The sequence below is a fragment of the Rhipicephalus microplus genome, chromosome 3, assembly GCF_043290135.1.
Source record: "Rhipicephalus microplus isolate Deutch F79 chromosome 3, USDA_Rmic, whole genome shotgun sequence".
NCBI classification, from domain to species: Eukaryota; Metazoa; Arthropoda; class Arachnida; order Ixodida; family Ixodidae; genus Rhipicephalus; species Rhipicephalus microplus.
The window spans coordinates 2,222,524-2,242,469 of record NC_134702.1 but is presented as its reverse complement, the minus strand read 5'-3'; the positions used below and the strand labels follow the sequence as shown (position 1 = coordinate 2,242,469).

General features: G+C 47.1%; 1 protein-coding gene across 6 annotated transcripts in view; it reads left to right on the top strand.

The window, feature by feature from the left end:
• LOC119164063 (kinesin-like protein KIF12) overlaps positions 1–19,946 on the top strand; it is a 318,668-nt gene that overhangs the window by 138,037 nt on the left and 160,685 nt on the right. For all 6 annotated transcript variants that reach the window (XM_075888720.1, XM_075888721.1, XM_075888718.1 and 3 more), the window contains one exon: positions 19,494–19,736. In XM_075888720.1, coding sequence (XP_075744835.1) covers positions 19,494–19,736 — 243 coding nt within the window. The remainder of the gene's footprint in view (positions 1–19,493; positions 19,737–19,946) is intronic.

The following is a 19,946-nucleotide window of genomic DNA, read 5'->3' as shown; positions in this document are numbered from 1 at the left end:
AAGCACATTTTTCCAAGCTGCGTCTGAACCTTTCTCGACGTACAACACCTCTATTTTAAGTGGTGGAGGAGCCGGGGTTCCCATCAACCTGGAACTTCGCAATCGGACGCTACCCTCACCGTTCACCATGACTGTTCTTGGCCCTTCTCAAGCTGCCTTACCAACGATAGTCGACTGTACTGGCGTGCCTAAGCAACGCGACCCACCAATTTTTCGCGGCAACGACGAACAATACGTCGAGGACTGGCTCGTCGAGTACGAAATTGTAAGCACTTCCAAGAAGTTGAACGCCTGCGACCAGCTCACAAACGTGCGCTTTTACCTCGCTGATGTGGCCAGCCTCTGGTTCAAGAACCACGAAGGTGAAATGACCAACTGGTCCGCATTCAAGACCACCATCGCCGCGGTCTTCGGTCGTCCCGCCGTGCGCCGGCTTCGCGCGGAACAGCGTCTCCGTAGTCGAGTCCAGCGCAGGGACGAGACCTTTACAAGTTACATTGAAGATGTCTTTTCTCTTTGCAAGCGCGTCGATGAATCTCTAACCGAACGCGACAAAATCAAGCACAACATCAAAGGAGTTGACCACGATACCTTCCAGATGCTCGTCGCTAGGAATACACTGACCGTCACCGATGTTGTCCAGCTCTGTCAGGAGTACGACGAGTTGCGTAAGCAGCGTGTCTCGACGCAGGGCCGCTGAATATACGGCTGAAGTTTCCGCCCTCGTGCACGACGTCGCTGCTGATCACACCGTCTTACTGCCCCACATAAAACAATTCATTCGTGAAGAAGTGGCGCGTCAGCTTTCTCTTGTGGCCGAAGCATCCGCGCCAGTGACCTCGTTAGACCCACGTTTACGCCAGGTCATTGAGACACAGGTCACGCAGGCACTGCCTTCATCGCCACCCGTCCCTACGCCGTTGACCTACGCTGCCGTCGTCGCTAGACCCCCAGCCCCACCTGTCGCTGGCGCATACCGGGGCACCGGGTCCCCCTACCCTACGACGCTGCCTACATACACGGCACCCCGTCCCGTTTCGCCACCTGCACCTTCTGTCGTTAACCCATGGCGCACCTTGGATAATCGACCCATCTGTTTCGCATGTGGTTTCGTGGGACATAAAGCACGCTACTGTCGCCGTCGCAACTTCCAGCCTCCAGACCATGGGAATTCTGAAAATTACCAGGCTGCCCAGAATCCCCAGCGACCATCTTCTCCTTTCACCGACTCATTGTCCCCACGACGCCCTGTCGATTCTCACCGGTCATTACCACCCCGTCACCGAGCTGTCTCCCCGATGCTTCGGCGCACGAGCCCCGCTCGAGAGGAAAACTGACAGCCGCAGTTTCGGAGGCAAGAACTGCGTCGTCGTCGAACTCTCCAAGACCTCATCTTTGTCCGCCCAACGAAATTGATGTGCTAGTAGAAGGTGTTGCTGTACGTGCACTTGTCGACACACGCGCCGTTGTTTCTGTAATTAGTGAAAATCTGTGTCGCGATTTGAGCCACTTATGAATCTTGCTCTGCGTACAGCCACCTCCCATTTCATCGCGCCGACAGCTTAGTGCACAGCACGCGTTCTTATTCAAGATGTTTGGTACGCTGTCAACTTTGTTGTTCTCCCACGTTCATCTTACGACGTCATACTAGGATGGGATTTCCTTTCTACCCATCAGGCCCTCGTCGACTGCGCTCGTGCTGAACTCACATAGACGAATCCGTGCCTTGATATCGACCACCACAGTCCCTCGAAAGTGTTTGCCGCAGCTGACGTCCGCATCGCGCCGTTGTCCGCCGTCCTAGTGCCTGTGTTTTCCCCTGCTGCCCGTAACTCGACGCTCCTGTTCCAACCAACTATAGCTAGTGTGCACCACCGAACCATCGTCCTCCCGTTTGCCGTCATCAACTTTTCCGATGGTTCAGCGGTACTTTATGCGTGCAACGTTTCTGCTTGTCCGTACATCCTGCTACGCGGCGAGTGTCTGGGAAGCTTCGAAACCTTAAATTGTATTTTCGAAGACCCGATCTATCCAGACAAGCAATTTTTGAAGAAATAAACACTGCTAACCCACCTACTCGAGAGGGGCCGTCTAAGCGAAATGTTCGGGAGTTTTTAAGATGAAAGGTTTTTTTCTTTAGAAAGCAAAGATTCTTGCAACACTATAACATCTGGGGAATGCTGTTTACAAAGGCAAAATAAATCAGTAGCTGCGGAAAAAATTGACCGGCAATTCCACTGCAAGATTCTTAATCCGGCAGCATTCCGGTTGTGAAGGCAGTGGAAAGTAGCTTATTGCAGAAGGCAGTGAATGCTGCCGGCAGGATATGCCGGCAGCATTCACTGCCTTCTGCAATAAGCTACTTTTCAAAAAATGCCGCCATATCCACGAAGTGAATGATGATGAGTGGGCGAAGCTCCGGAGGTAAACCTGGTAAACCATGAATCCTCCGTACATTTTGCCCACTCGATTTTATTGCAACGCTCCCCCTAGCGTACGTCGCCGCACTATATCGAACGATGACACGCGCTATATGTGGCATCATTCCTATTTTATAACACCTCGCATCTTTCATAATCAACTACACGTACCGCCGTCTAGTTTATAACATCTTGCATGTTTTGGACGGATGGACGGACGGACGGACGGATGGACGGACGGATGGACGGACGGATGGACGGATGGATGGATGGACGGATGGATGGATGGACGGATGAATGGACAGACGGACGGACGGACGGACGGACGGACGGACGGACGGACGGACGGACGGACGGATGGATGGATGGATGGATGGATGGATGGATGGATGGATGGATGGATGGATGGACGGACGGATGGACGGATGGACGGATGGATATGGCTGTACCCTTTAGATCGGGCGGTGGCTAGCGTAATACTTAGAACTGAACGAGAGGTGGCTACATACAGGGGACGCACAGCCCACGCCTTAAGGAGCTTCGCTCCTAAAAATTCTCTTTTGATGCTATTTCTTTCTGATATTTTTTACTTTTCCGTTTAGGACTCACCGGAGATCCATGTTTTCGTGGCGACGCCCGCCGTTTCATTTTTTTCTGTGTGTCGAATTACATTTGTGAGTCCTGCGAACCTGAATCAGAGCTCCAATCCAGATGTTGAATGGGGATTATTTTACAGCCACAGTCCGACGGACCAGCTCTTGATTGATATAACTCTTCAACAGGTGTTGTTATCGGGTGGCTGGGTTTAGATGGCCCTGTTTCTACAGATCCTGCATTCACCTCTTTAGCGGAAGAAAGCATAGATTCTGCATGGGGCTGATTAACATTCATGAGGACTTGAGCAATTTGTGCATTTACTATTTGAATAAATGACTCCGCCAGCATCACAAAAAAGTTCTCCAATAGCTTTGGCATTGTTTTCTAAACGGTCGAGGCTATCACGTCTGAGAGTGACGAGTCCATGATATGGTTATTACGGATCGCAGCAACTGCGTACCCACGAGAGCGCTCTTCAATGGCGATTCGAGCTTCGCGTCTTGAACAACGTTTTTGCTCAATTATTTCCATATTTCGAATCTCCTGAGCTCTCGCAGGGCATGTGCCATCATGAGATGGGTGAGGGCTACCGCAGAGGCAGCAAGACCTTTCCTGAGCTATGCATTCTTTAGAGTTGTGTTGTCCTGCACACATTTGACACCGCTCTACTGATCGGCAACCCTTTATGCTATGCCCAAAACGCCAGCATCTATGACACTGCAGTGAACGAGGAGATAGCACTTCGACCCGATATATCAGTGGCCACGCTTTGATCTCTGTTGGTCTAGTAGTTCCAGCAAAGGTAACTATCACCGACTCTGTCGGGATCTTATTTTGTCAACGCTACATGAACAGCGAAAAACTGCCACCGCGCCTGCAGCAGAAAACATCTCTAGAATTTCGGGCGGAGATAGACTCAAGTCTACCCCACGAGCCAAACCTTTCACACAGGTCAAGTGAGGAGGAACAAAAGGGCTCACCGGGAAAGAGGCAAACGATGTGCATTTTAGCAGATCTGATACGCAGGCCTGATCTGGGGAACAGCACAGAATACCACCACGACCAAACTCTCGAACCTCGGTGATAAGTTAGAAGTGTTCGGTCACCTTCCATAGCTGCTCCTGGATGCTTTTGGGTTTTTTCATGTGAATAGAAGCCCCATTTGTTGGGAGCAGAGCCACCGGAATGCTGCTGAGACCGCTGTGCAAGAAAAGATCAATGGGTAAATTATCATTAGTGAGGGATGCCGACACGGCAGAGTTTGCCAGGCCGGGAGACAGGACAGACATCAGTCAGCTAAGCTCAAGTCAGCACCGTCGCAATGGCTGCACACTCCGGAAGGGTGCACCCAGACGCCGAAGACAGCTAAACAGGAACTCCAAAAGGCCTGAAGGAACAGGGCGACGACTCGACGCAGATCACGAGGACTGTAACGGAGCGGAGCCGATGGCCCAAACGTGGCAACGCACGCTCTTCCAGTAGACGTTCCAGTAGACCTTCAGGAAGGAAAAGATCGGCTGCAGAGATGAGGCACCTTCTTCCTCTTCTAATTCCTACCACTACCACTTGCATCACCTTGCGTGACCTCCGGACATTTCCACGGACGTGTATGTTGGGTAAACTGGTCGACCTTCCATTATTTCAGCAAAATGCAGTTGGCTCACAAGTGGCCTGATGTTACTACGTTTTATTGCAAATTTATTTTGATACGTAGTAGAGACTTTTCTTTATTTGGTGATTGAGGCTGTTCGTGTTGAAGCAATACATGTTCATGCAATAACTATACTTTGTAAAATGTTCACTACGACAAGTAGCAAGACGGAGTGGGCAGTACCAATAAAAAAAGGAAACGAAAACAGTGCCAACTTCTCTCGAAAATTATTTTGCACAGGAGAATGAAGATACGCTTTATTTAAAGACGGGCCGAACATACAGACTTTGAGGATATAATTTCCTTGAAGTATTACACTAAGCATCATCTAAAATGCGTGTGTAATATAAGCAGTAATATCCGATAAAATTATGAAATGATCTGGAGAGGTATTCCTGATGTTATAAACACCTCCGTGACGCGTACTTTGTTCGCGTCACCAAGCTGTGTTTTTATTACGTGTCACCTGTATAAAACCAGAGTTTTTAGAATCAAATTCCTGATATTGAACGCTGGCCCTGTGTGTTTTTGGTGTGTGTGTGTGGTCGGTTTACGAGGCTGGTTATTCTTGTGTACTCGCAGGCTGTACAAAATGTAGCTTCAGTGCCCTCAGGTTTCAAGCTTCTCGCATGAGTTTCAGTTCTCCTGTGTTGTGATTCTGGGCATCATTCGAAGCGCTGGGCTTCAAACTTGAGTGCAGTTGATTTCATGCGATCTGTTCTTCTGTTTTACTTTCGCTGGCTCTCTGCATTGTCGTTTCTTCTTGTATTTCTTTTTCAAATGCTGGGTAAATGCTGGGTAATCAACCAGAAATGACAGCTCATTTTGAATAAATCAATAATTATGAACTCAAACTTTTGCTTGAATTTTATCTGCTACATATCTGTGGAAATAAAATGCACAGTAACACAGCAGTGCTTGCATCAGAATTGAGAATTGCTTCATCCAACCGACGCGTGTCACGATCAGCATAGAATAAATTAACAGAGGAACAAACACTTCTTAAAAATAACTGATAAATATCACTTGAATTCCATCCGGAAGAATTAAGATCATTCGTAAAATTCTCCTGTGGTGTCCCGCAAAAGGTTCGGATAGCCGGAGTGAAAAACCCGCGAAAAATGCTCCGGAGGTTCCACGTAATCAGTCCTGCTGGCCGAAGTGCTGTATCAGTGAGAAATACTCAGGATGTGCCACACAATCGCTCCGGTCAGCCGACGTAAACACTTTGCTCCGGAGCTCTGAACCAAAAATTACTCTGAATAGGGGTGTCGCTAGAGGACAAGCGTTTTGCTCCGACCTCACAGTAAATTCACTAACAGTGTAATCTCCGATTGGCTGCTGCGCGGGTTGTGCCTGGGTTCGTAAAGAACGAGTGCCTCTCTCTTTCCTGGAGCGTCGCCGCATAAGTCGTATCGGTGGGGAATGGACAGACAGATGGACGGACGGAAGCTTCGACCTACTGATCATCATTCACTCCATAAATATGCTGTGATTTTTTCGCTGCTTGTATTGGAGGCTGATTTCAGGATGCACGTGCGACAGGGTCAGGTCATAGAGTTTCATACAAGAATACCTAGATGGGAATCTGGCGCTACTGTCTAGCTCCTTCAGTGGCACTTGCACTCCTATGAGAATTACGGAAAATACAGGCTTCTGATCTGCTTCGGATGGAACACGTTCTCGAGATTCACGACGCTTGTTAGCTGAGTGTAAAACAAAGTATTGTGAAGCTTTATCAAATTAAAATTTGCTTGATTCTTTTGTATATAAACTTTATTGCAAGAAGTTTTTGTGACTATGAGGTAAAGGTGAAAGGCGGAGAAATTCAATCACAGGGGTATATATTACTCAGCCATTGCGTTTCAAATTTTACATCGAGACATAATAAATTATTTTACACAACACTTGAAAACAAACACTCTTGTTTTGCCCTTGAAAGTACGCATTATCTAGTTATTGAAATAACGGTTGCGGGGACACACGTGCGCCCATGGTTACTTTCTCTTTTACGGAAACGCAGCAGCCTAGTTGGGAGGACATGTATGTTCCTTGGAAAAACAAGACAATAGACAGTTATAGTTTATCGTTAGCGTGATAGCGCTAACGCCCTACTGTGCAGCAAACGTTCGTTGTGGGCGGCATCTTGTAATTTAGTGGGATAGCATTAACGTGGTTTACGTGCCCCAGCTGGGACGGTGGCGCCACCAATTGATGGTTAATAAGTTAAAGAACAGTGAAAAGGAAAAGAAAACGCGCTAAATATGTTACAAGTTTATTTTCGTAACAATAAATGTAAATAAATATGAACCACGCACCAAACGAGAAAACATTTATGTTGCCGATTTTTCACATCAATCTTGTAGTTAGGCTTAGACGCGTTCAAAATGAAAAGCTATGTCAAAAACTACGCCAACTTATCCGTAATACTCGCTCATCGAACATAACGGAAAGCAAGCGAAGCGACTTTGAATTTGACTGATTGATTTGTGAGGTTTAACGTCCCAAAACCACCATATGATTATCAGAGACGCCGTAGTGAAGGGCTCCGGAAATTTCGACCACCTGGGGTTCTTTAACGTGCACCCAAATCTGAGTACACGGGCCTACAGCATTTCCGCCTCCATCGGAAATGCAGCAGCCACAGCCGGGATTTGATCCCGCGACCTGCGGAAGCAAAGCGACTTTAAACAATCGTTTGCTGCAAACAAAGTGAATCTTTCTACAACTACGCCAAAATATCTTCGAATCAGACATCCGAGAGCGCCGCCGTGTCGTCCGTAAACTACGTACACCTACGCTACCACGGTAACGTTAAATCTGAAAAAATAGCGCACGTATGGTAAACCATACGTGTAACGTTCGTATCTGCGCATGCACACTTCGATCCCGCTATCACGTTATGCCCTGTATCTTGGTACGCCCGGTATACTATAACTGTCAATGAAGCCTCTTTCGAAGGAACCGGTCACCCTGCGGGCGGCGCACGCTATTCCATTTTCGTGGCTTGCGAAACGGGTTACCCTCTCTTAGTGACGGAACCGTACCTCGTTGGGGAGAGGAAAACCGGGAGATTGGTCAAAACGAGCGTGCCGACAGCGACAAGTTCTCTGGCACCAGCCACCCGATTGGACAACATCCTCCAGTTTTTCCTGCGAGCCAAGGCGATCGAACAAGAAAGGCGTAAGCGTCTACCCGGCTGTTATCTTTCTAGAGTGGACAGTCCTTCTAAGGCGTCATTTACATGCTACTGCTAACGAAGCAATAAAGTATTGCTTTGTTGACTTAGGCTGTTGCCTTATTCGCCCGAACCCATGGAGCTGCGACTACTCGAGCAAAGGAAAAGATATATTAATCGCGCACAATATGGCTGTGTGCGGCTGGAACATTAGCTAGGCTTCTGCGTCAGCCGTAGATAAGGCATACCCCTTCAACTGGCACCTAACGTAACGTATTTGGCAACGCGGCTAGTTTTGTGAACGCGAGCGACTACTGACGCTCCTAGCGTAGGACAACAGGAATGTCGGAATTCCAACATTTGTTCATGTTGTCTGATCTCGCGTCGCAGAGTGTCGATCCTTTGGCTAGCTAACGTGGGGGCACAGTTTGGATTTTCTGAAAGCGTATATTTTGGTCGTTTCACGCGGTATCACCAAGATGTTTCAGAGACCACATTAGCAGAGAGTAGGCCTACGACGGAGAGCGCCACACATGACGCCCTGTCATTTAGCGACAAGAATAGAGAGGCGCCACCACTGTAGGTGAGTCTTCGGGCGATAGTTCGCCCTCGAACGAGATACTCTTGCAGAATGCGCTATGCACCTGTGGTTATTCAAAGCCAGGTGAGTGCCCTGCAGAACACAGCGCAAGCCCGTACGAGTTTCTCGACCGGTTGCTCCACTATCGCAGGCAAGAAGGATGTTTGACGCCGTACCTTTCGAGCGCGTTGTCCCAGGGTCGTTCGCAGAGGAAGTAGCTCAATGGTTCCAACTTACCGGTCATCGAAGCCTAGCTTACAGCAAAAGAGTCCCGTGGCGAATTCCTTCCAGCTAATTATGAGTGGCGTTTGCAGAGGGAGTTGGAGCTACGCACCCAGCATCCGGACGAATCTTTGCTGGAGTATGTACGGGCGACGGACGAACTGTATCGTCTCGCTCACATTCATGCCATTAACGCAGGAAAAACTCGAGCGCGTTGCGCAAGAAGCGCACCCGACTTTTGCGGCGCATTTCAGAGTACAGAAGTCCGCAGACCTGGAAGAGCTCGCCGCCGCAGCGAAGCGCATACAAGGGGACATCTTGGCAGCGCGGGCGTATCGCCCGCCTCCACCATATGCGTATGAGAGACGCCCGAAACCAGCATATGATTATGAGAGACGCCATAGTGGAGGGCTGCGGGAAGTTTGACCACCTGGGGTTCCTTAACGTGCGCCCGAATCTGAGCACACGGGCCTACAACATTTCCGCCTCCATTGGAAGTGCAGCCGCCGCCGCCGCCGAGATTTGATCCCGTGACCTGCGGGTCAACAGCCGAGTACCTTAGCCACTAGACCACCGCGGCGGGGCACTGCCACCATAACAACGCACGTATTATGTGTACCTGTAATTGTTAAATTTTGATGCATAGACATTTGTCTACCGGTACTCAATGGCCGGTCAAGAGAGAGAGAGAGAGAACGCAAAGAGAAAGGCAGGGAGGTTAACCAGGGCTGAGCCCTGGTAGGGTATACCCTGCACTGGGGAAGGGGGGGGGGAGGAAAGTTATAGACGAGGAAAGAAAAGGTCACTGACTGGGCCGACACGTAACAGTTTCACCATCACAAACGATGAAACAGGCCGGTGTCTTTGAGAAAATGCAGCAGTGCTTTCGTTGCCTTTCGGAAATTGGATGGGCAGTGCCATGGTGCCAATTGTTTCTTGACAGTGAAATCCCTTTTTTCCAGTTGATTTAAAACACTGCACAGGTGAAGCCTCTCGTTTGTGTATGCCGGGAAGTAACATAAGATGTGTTCAATAGTCTCATCGACGGTGAAGCCGTTGCACTCCGCGCTGTCGGCCATTCCTATCTTAAATTAGTAGGCATTGGTGAAGGTTACGCCTAGACGCAGACGGCACAACACTGTGCCTTCCTACGTACCTAGAGAGACCAGAGGGTAGTCGCAGTCGTAGAGATGGGTCGAGAGAATATAGTCGATAATGTGCAAACCGTGATGACTGCCACTTCTGGGGTGTCATGTCCTGCGCCAGCTTACTTAGGTATCTAGCCGAGTCAATCCTAGATAAAGGTACAGACACAGGGTTTGTTTGTACGTGTGCATGTCTGGCTGCTTCATCGGCGAGGTCGTTGCCAGAGATACCGCAATGACGTGGTACCCCCGTGGAACACAACGTTGTGTCCTTCTTCGGATGCATAGTGCAGAATTTTTCTGATCTCCCATACCAGTTGTTTATACGACCCACGACGAAGTGCCGACGAAAGACATTGTACAGCCGCCTTGGAGTCACAGAATACTGCCCATCGATTAGCCGGTTGTTGCTTGATATAATCGATGGCACCTCGCAGGACAACAATTTCCAAACCAGTCGATGTGCTCACGTGACAAAGTTTGTAAGTGATGTTGATGTGTCACGATGGAAGGATGGTGGCGCCGGTGGAGCTAGTCTGGGTGGTAGATCCATCCGTGTATGCGCGGATTCTGTCAGCGTAGAAAGTGTGTAAGCAGCCCAGAGTCACTTGCTGCAAGGCAAAGGCAGAAAGGACTTTTCTATTTCTTATTCCTGGGACGGAAAAGCTCACGTCGGGTTGTCGTAGGCTCCACAAGGTGGAAGGTGGGAACATGGTTTTATTACAGCCTCAAGAATTGGAGACAAAGCTAGCTTTCTGCCAATCAGCTGGTTATCCACTGCCCTCATGATGGGTCATCATTTTCACTGGTATAGCGCACCACGACAAGGACACACACAAAGGAGAGATGCACAAACACACAGTGCTGACTTGGAACTAATGTTTTATTTGCGATCCCACACGCTGTTTTATACAACAGTACACCGATAAAACCTGGATAATGTCACGTCAAGAATACAGCACAGCTCCTGCACGTGTCATCACCGATAGCGACAATCTACACTAGCCCGTCAAAGTCTACTGTTGGATAAAACGGTCTGCCGACGCTGCCGACGCGAGAAGACGCCGGACACCGCCGGCCATCAATTTTCGTTTTTGATGAGACATTTGAAGCTGTCGACTTAACGCTTTGTACGGCTGTAGCTCGGTGAAATTGCAGCTTCCACTGGTGTTCGGGAGAGCGTGCTTGCAGTAATCAGGCAGAAAAATTGGTCTCCTAATAAACCTTCGTACTACACTCAATATAAAGCCGTCATTTACAACCCGAGTGTTTTATAGATTATGAGTAGTTGTGGCTGATGACTACCCGCCACGTTTGGAAGCATGGCGATTGGAATCACTAAACGGGAGCGCGCTCCATCTGAACAGTAAACAAAGGAGTATATCAGTAGCAACTCTGCCTGGCTATCACCGCTGTGTGCAACGCTAACATTACGCCCCGAAGCTGAATGGTAGCCCATGAAAACCACACAGCCATTTGGCCTCTACTCTGCTCACTACTGAATTAAGATTCCAGGGGGAAGCAGAATAAAACAGAGCTGAGTTTCAAGTTTCAAGTTTTATTATTTCCAAAAACAAGGTACAAAATCTAAGATATACAGACGAGGGTCCCAAAGCCAGAGACTTTAGTAGGACCCTCGGTTTGTCGATACAAATCGACGATACAATCGAGCTGAGCAGCCGGATATTCCGTCCCCGAACACACAGACAAGCACAAGCAACTGATCACAGGCCGCATTTTTCATGCGGCTCAAGTTGACTCAAGTTGAGAGTCGGCATTAGACTTTAGACTTTACCGGCACTTTTTCAAAACAAAAGCAACGATAGCAGAAATCGCGCCGCATATGGAGCTGTTCTTGTCTATTTTACGATGATTTCATTGTTTAAGCTCTGAAATGGTGAAACCACCTGCCATAGTTATTCATTTTCTGACACTTGCCTTTTTTTTTCGGTGACAACACATGTCAGGCTATACGAAGAGAACGGATGATGACCTATATCCCTGGAACCAGTCCAGTGGCATTTTGCGCTGTTTAGTGCATGATCTCCAGGATTGTGCATAATGTGCTTTGCCATAAGAGAGTAGCAATCATCGGGGAACGTTAGGCACTGAAGCTTTTAATATTAGCTCCTGGCAAAGGCTTTTTTTCAAAAATCGACCTTCAGTTAGTCAAAGAAGCAACTCTCAGTCTACGAACGCCATGGTGACAAAATGATCTTCCGCGGATTATTGCATGTGCTATCTGTTATCGGCCCAGCAGACGACGCGCGAGCGCCTCGATCAAGTGGTCGCGAACGACTCAAATCTTTGAAATTAGTGAGAGCCCAGAATAACAAGTGCTTCACAATTCTGTTTCCAAGTTTCCACTACACTTTAAACAGTGCGATTGCCGCCGAAAACCGAGCCGTATAGCAGCTTCGAATGCAGCCGCGGCATTCGTTTGCGCGAGAGACGACGCGGCGGCATATCTACTCCAGTTGCGGCGCCTGGCGGTGAAACGCCGCACTAGCACCGACGTCCACTTCCCATTGAAACCCGCTCCATCACCCGGGCACTGAAAAAAATAGAAGAGGCACTGATTTAACCGGGTTCGGGCTTGTGAAGTTGTAGCATTCTTGATCTTGATGTACGCTTCCTAGCTAAGAAGCTCTTCTGCTTTCTTCGTGTAGTCCGCGCCACCAATGACGACCATGCTGTTTTCTTTGTCGGCTCTGAGTACTACGATGTCCTTGTCGTTCTTCGAATCTTCGACGGCCTTTATTTCGTCATCAGGAAGGCTGTTGCCTTGGTGAGCCAGCATCCTTAAAAGAATTCATATTACTTTGATCCTCGTCTCTTGACAGGCGCCGACTTCAAGGCGTTGTATGCCATCATCGACTGCTGCGACTACTTTGGAAATAGGAGGAGTGGCTGAGGCGTTGAAACCTTGTTCCTTGGCTAGTACGGTTGTAGTGTACACGTATCCCGAAGGTGTATGGCCACTAGCGTGGGTTCGGTTTTAGCGAACAACGTGACCGCGCTGATCGTCGCCTCACGTGACTAACGCCGCTGCACATGCGCGTTCAGACAGCCAACGTTCGGAGTGCTGCGCGGTAAGAACACAGTACTGCTCTGAAACAAGTCGCAACACTTTATTGCCTGCTGCAACACCAAAAACGCATGCAGTACAGCACCCGTTGTAAAAGGTGGCGGGAAAGAAAGCAAATGAGGCTTATCCATGCCACGAGCGAGTCATTCAACACAAAGGCAGGTCTGTGTGTGAGATCAAGGCTTAACGGTGACACACCGCTGAAGGAAACAGGCCCTCGCGACTATGCTGTGTGCTCTCACGATCCGTGATATCAGGGCCTGATTGGACAAACTCCGCTCGTGTTGTCTACGAGAGGCACGGTTTAGCGTAGTAAGACCACGCGCTATTAGGCCTAGCGTTCGAAAGGGGTAACGAAAGGTAAGCATTCGCCGCGGGCGCAAGGCACTATCGGCGACTCCTATCGAGCTCCAAGAACAAAGGAAGCCAACGGACGAAAAGAGAAGGCGTGCTCAACATTCGATGTCTAGAGAGGATCTTTCTCCGGCCGGACCCGTACGCAAAACGTCATGGGGAGACTCCCAGCGCCACCCTGAAATCGGCGGCCGGAAGAGAGGGGTTAACGTCACTCCCACTTCCGCAGCATTTGAGCGAGCGATCAGAGCCTGCGGACTGCTGTATTTCAGTCATCTAATCCGTCTACATTTCCTACACAGGCCACGCGGCTGTATCTACGGGTCGGTTACATATCGCCCTCCTGGTGAACCGGCAATCCGGCCACTTCAACACGTGTTTTGCAAGCAACTGGATTCTATCAACTACTGCTATCTGCTGTCTTCGCCACTGATGTCGCTGCTGTGCCTGTAATCAGAATACTTAAGCTGCCCCGTGGCCATCCAGCAGCATCATTTTAGCGAGCGATCAGAGCCTGCGGACTGCTGTATTTCGGTCATCTAATCCGTCTACCTTTCCTACACAGGTGATTCAAGTGCTTCATTCTTACGTTTTATTTTTTTTTATTTTACCCCCTGACTGCAGTGCTCTGATCGCTCGTTTTGATATGGCTCCTACCGTTACATCGCTTTCCAAAGAGTTTGAAGACTTTAAGGTGTCAATTGGAAGAAAATTAGCTACCGTTCATAACACGTTGGAATCTGTAAAATCTGCAGTGACTAGGTGTCACCCTGAAAGTGTGAACAAACTGCAATCTGAGGTCGATGACTTAATAAAAGCCATGGATTTCATGAGCAGTAAGTTTGAGGCTGCGAAGTCGGAAAACAGCGGCTTCATATCTGACAATAAGCACCTAAAAGAAAATAATCAGATGCTGCTGCAAAAGATTAGACATTTGGAACAGTACTCTCGCCTCAATAATTTGGAAATAAGAGGTGTTCCAACAACGCAAGGCAAAAACTGCAGAAACATTGTCGAGCTTCTCGGCGAAAAGGTCGGTTGTCCTATCAAACCTGAGGACATCGATACTGTACACAGAGTACCAATGCGCGACATAAATAACAAAAACATCATTGTGCGCTTCTGCTCGCGTGACATGCGCACAGAGTTTCTGAAGAAGGCTCGGAAGTTCCGCCCAAAAACAGAATTGCTCGGTTTTTCGGCAGCGCAGAAAAAGCCAATATACGTTAATGAGCACCTGACGTCGGATAATAAGCGGCTGTTTTCTAAAGCACTTGCACTCAAGAAACAAATGAAGTGGGCTTTTCTGTGGACTGACTATTGTGTTATTAAGGCAAGACAAATTCTGGATAGTGTGGTGCACAGAATTTTCAGCGATGTTGACCTACATGTGTTCAACGTATAGACGTGAAATAACGTAAGCTTGAAAAAAAAAGAAAACATAATGGCTTATTTTCTTCCGGGTGACTTTAATAACATTTCTTCGCAGAACTGGGGTTTTCCTTCGATTCATTTCAATGCTCGTAGCCTTCCTAAAAATCATGACAGTATTACCGCTGTACTAGCATCCCTTAATCATCAGTTCTCGGCTGTCTGTTGCTCCGAAACTTGGTTATCGCTTTGTCATGGGGACTTGTATGGCTTTCCCGGTTATGTAAGCGAATATGCTCATCGAACTGATGATCGTCGTGGTGGCTCCGCCATTTTTATATCAAACAACATTTTGTATAAAAGGCGCAATGATTTGAACCTAAATGTGGCGAAATGTGAATCTCTCTGGTTGGAAATTGAACTGCCGGGTCTTTGTCAGAATCAACGAAAAACTATTCTTGCTACTGTCTATCGATCCCCTTCCAGTGACCCCTCTGGTTTTTGTAATGCGCTTCATCACTTGCGTGATAAACTTACTGCTGAGCGCAAGAATATAATAATTATGGGCGATATGAACTTTGATTTACTAGATTCCTCTAACCATTCTGCTCTAGAGTATAAGACTTGTTTTCATAGTTTTGGGTTTAAATCGCTAATATCTGTACCAACACGCTGTTCTGATAACGGCTCACGGTCATCAATCGATCACATCCTCACAAACATTGATGACGTCAGTCATGCTGGTGTCATGGAGAGTGACATCACAGATCACTTTCCTGTGTTCCTATATTTTGAACAGGTCATCACTCGTAGCAACATAATACGTCAAAAGTATCGCTTTGATTCAGACAAGTACTGCATGCTCAGTGCCAATGAAGATTGGTCCAGTGTATATGCCGCGAATGATCCTGAAGAGGCCTTGACCAGGTTCTACGACGCTATTTATTCAGCAGTTGAGCGTTTAACTACATTGCGATCATCTAACAGACGCTACTTCGTCCCACGGTACCCTTGGTTATCACAATCACTGATACGATCTTTTCGCAAAAAAGAGAACCTGTACAAAAAGACGAAACGTCAGCCTTTTAGTTCACGCTTGAAATCACGCTATAAAACTTACTCCAACACATTGGCTACACTTTTGAGAAAGGTTAAACAAAGTTATTATGAGCGGAAACTACAGAATTGTGGACATAACTCAGGTAAAAAATGGCAGCTTTTAAAAGAATTTATAAATTCCACTCAGTCGCGCAGAAAAGTGACCTCTATTCGTGTCGAAAACGTCACCCTCACTGCTGCCAGTGACGTGGCCAACGCCTTTAATGTAAACTTTTCCACTAGCCTTGCAGTCCCCTTCTCCTCAGACTATGTACCTCCGTTTTCTGACAGTCCTCAGTCGATGTTTCTTTTTCCTTTATGTGCTTCTGAAATTTCCTTAATTATTTCTGGATTAAAAGTTACCGGAGCTGGGTTAGACAACATCCATTCAAAGCACATTAAACTTGTAAGATCTCTTGTAGCGCCTATATTAAGCCACACTTTTAACCGCTGTTTGAAGAACGGTGTTTTCCCGGATAAATTAAAAATTGCGAAGGTAGTGCCAGTATTTAAAAAAAGGTGATACCCTCAGAATGTGCAATTACAAGCCCACATCTGTCCTTCCCTTCCTGAATAAAATTTCGGAAAAACTAATTGGAATAAGAATATCTAAATATTTAAGCAAATTTAACATACTTTCTCCTTGTCAGTTTGGTTTTAGGGCTGGTCTTTCCACTGATACTGCAATTACTTGTTTCACTGACAAAATCAGATCACTCATTGATAATGGTAACATCGCAGGATCTGTCTTCGTCGACTTTACTAAAGCATATGACAGTATTGATCATTTTATCCTATTTCGCAAACTCCAGTACTATGGCATGACTGGTCACGCATTAACGCTAGTACACAGCTTTCTTCTCAATAGGTTTCAGGTGGTCTCGGTCGAAAATTTCACATCCAGTGCCAACCTTATTACAAGAGGTGTTCCGCAAGGTTGGATTTTAGGTCCGTTATTATTTTTATTATTCATATATTATTTACCACGTTGCCTTAATTATTCTTCTTGTTTACTTCACGCTGATGACACGACTCTCTTTTCTCATCACTTGGATTTAGCGACTCTCGTGTCAAGACTTCAAGCTGACCTTAATTGTCTTGTTGAGTGGTGCAACTCTAATAGATTGTTGCTTAATACTTCCAAAACCTGTTTTGGGTTTTTTTATTCACCAAACAAAAAACTAGCATTCATTCCTTACTTTTATGTGAACTCAGTAGTTATTTTTTTAAGTGATCATACGTCATTTTTATGAGTTATAACGGACACACATCTGAAATTTCAGCAACATATCAATTATGTTTCTAAAAAGATTTCGTACGGTATCAGGGCATTGGTCAAGTCACGAATGTGTTTTAACATCAAAACTCTGAAGGCATTGTATTATGCATTCATACACAGTCATCTCAGTTATTGCATGACATCATGGGGTAATTCATATTCGGTGCACATTTGGCCGTTAAAGGTATTGCAAAAACAAGCAATTCGACTCATAACTTTCGTTTCACGTCAAGCGCCATTACATGCGATTTTTCGCCAGCTTGACGTATTACCCATCTCCCAAATGTACGTTTATAATGTGTATGTTTTGTTTCTCAAAATTTTTCACCGCACCATCACTATCGACAAATTTCCTATTACCTTGTTGGATAATTCCAATAATACTAGATTCGCGGTCGCCCATAACCTGTTATTACCTAAAGTTCGCACTAATTATCGAAAAATGAGCATTGTTTTTCATCAATTTCATTATGAAATTTTTTATCACATTATGTGAAAGACTTAATGCACATTCATGTTTTTAAGAGAAAATTGAAAAGTTTCTATTAAACGTATAACTGCTCGATTTTGTTAATTTTCGATATCTTGCTTTGTTTGTAAAAAAAAGCTCGAAATGTTCTGTGACTTGCTCTTTCGTTATTCATATTTTAGCTTTTTCATTGTATTAACATAGGAGGTCCCGCTTGCGGTTTACTACCTTGGGACCTCCTCCTGCATACTTACTCACAATGTACCTTTCTGATGCTAATAAAGAAACATTGAAACCACGGAGGAGGGGAGAGTCATGTCAGGACGTGAAAAGGCCTGAAATAGGCGACAGATCCCACGCAATGGCGACAGGCTAGCCTCCATTCCCACACGATTAATTCTGCCGTTAGGAGATTACAGGATGAGAGGTTCGTCACAGAGGTGCTTATAAGTATTGTTAGCGCTTTCTGGTGGTAAATTAAGCAGTAGAGCTTCTTCTTGTGGTTTAGTTTCTGTTTCCTGACCTCGGTGGCATTACGTTCGCGATGCGATGCTCCAGCTGGCGTATGGTGAAGAAAAAGTCCAGTACTTTTTTTCCCGATGGTCGCATTGCACTGATGTAGGCGTGCGGTGAGCAGGTGTTGTTCAGTTTTCACGATCATGAAAACCTTGGGCCAACGGATATACAAAAGCGTTTGTTCGCAGAGCCCTCCGTAAGAGTAAAAATGGAGAAAGCGCGCCACCTGCATCGCCACAACGGCACCGCATGTCAATTCCGTACGTCTCCAGCCCCGGCGAAACAATAGCCCGTATGCTGAAAAAGGCAGAGGTAGATGTCACCCACAAACATTCCACAACTATCGGCAGCTTCAATCCTTAGCCCAAAGATTGTGCACATGCGGAAATATCCCAGGGCGTCATGTATACAAGATCTCGTGTGCCGCCAGCCCCGCTTCCTACATTGGGAAAACAAAGAAGTGTCAGAAAGAATCCGGTAACACGAGAACAACCTCCGTCAATTGAACAGCCAGCGGAGTGCAGTAGCAGAACACTACTAGCGGTTACACCCCACATCTGTTCCGTCGACGCGGTGTTTCTGTAAAAATAATAGAACCCTCGCCAGCAATTCCCCCTCTAATCCTGGCACATTCAGCGTACAGCGGAGAACACTAACCACTCCACAGAGACATCACCTCCGCTGTACTTCCAGGGCTTGCAACAAGTCATGGCGAGCCTCTCACGCACTGCAAGCAACTGTATATAAGCGCCGCACATCTAGGGCCTTGTCACCCGTGAGCAAGAAGCCGAACCGGCTTCGAAACGTTGGTTTTTTTTTCTCGAATATATTTTGGTCGTTTTCTCATTCCTTCAGTTTCTACTCTAACCAGAAACACTTCTGCGAAATGTTCACCTCTGAAGGGTGGGTTTGTAGGAGTAGGTGAGAACATTATTGTAGTCCAAAAGCGGCAGAGAGTGAACGCGGCCAGAGTGCCCTCCCTCTAGCTCAGCAGTGTGGCAGCTTGGGCCAGTTGGTATTACATGACGATAGTTATAGCGCGAGAACAGAACGACGACAAAGAGACGAGAAGTATACGAAAGACACGAGCGCTAACTTCCAAGTTGGAGCTGGAAGTTAGCTCTCGTGTCCTTCTTGTCTCTTTGTCGTCGTTATGCTCTCGTGCTATAACTATCGTCTATCTCAGCCTTGTGGCTCCTTCCAGGATTGTGCCAGAAGCTGGCGCTTCTCAGCAATGTACCGCGCCCTCGGGACCAACGTTCTATGAACGTAGCTCTGGATGACCAGGAGTTGGTTCCTGAGCTTGAGCTGCGCACAACAGCCTTGCAGGGGGGTTTTTGGTGGCGACAAATAGAGCCAGAATTTCGTGGTGTTTCCGCGTTAAATTGACGAGCATACAGCCATGGTTCACTGGGTTTTAAACTGTCAAGTCAAGAACGACCTCAGTAAGAATAAAACACAAAACAACTTTCTAACGAAGTAGATTTATGGCATATTTACTGCAGTGTTACCATTTATTGTGCAGGCCGCAAGAACCGCCAGGTGCGCAGCCACGACATGAACGAACACTCAAGTCGCAGCCACAGCATTCTGACCATCAGCTTGGCTTCTGAAGTGCATGACCCGGACGACCCTAACACGTTCATCCGGCGCCAGGGAAAGCTGTCCCTCGTCGACCTCGCTGGGTCCGAGAAGACCAAAAAGACGCGCAGCCGAGGAAACACGTTCGTCGAAGCGAACAACATCAACAAGTCCCTTCTTGTGCTCGGTATTGTAGTTTACTTTTGAAACTGGCCATGTGATCTGGTAGTCTCCCGCAATTCAGAATTCGGGCTAGGACAACAATTGCTAGGTTCTGAAACAGCCCCCTGTAAAAGCAGCGTAATATGTATAGTGCAAGGTTTGTGCCGGAGATATTGTTCCTGAACGGGCTCATTTTAAGTTAAGCTTGCCAAATATACTTATCGTTCTGACAAAT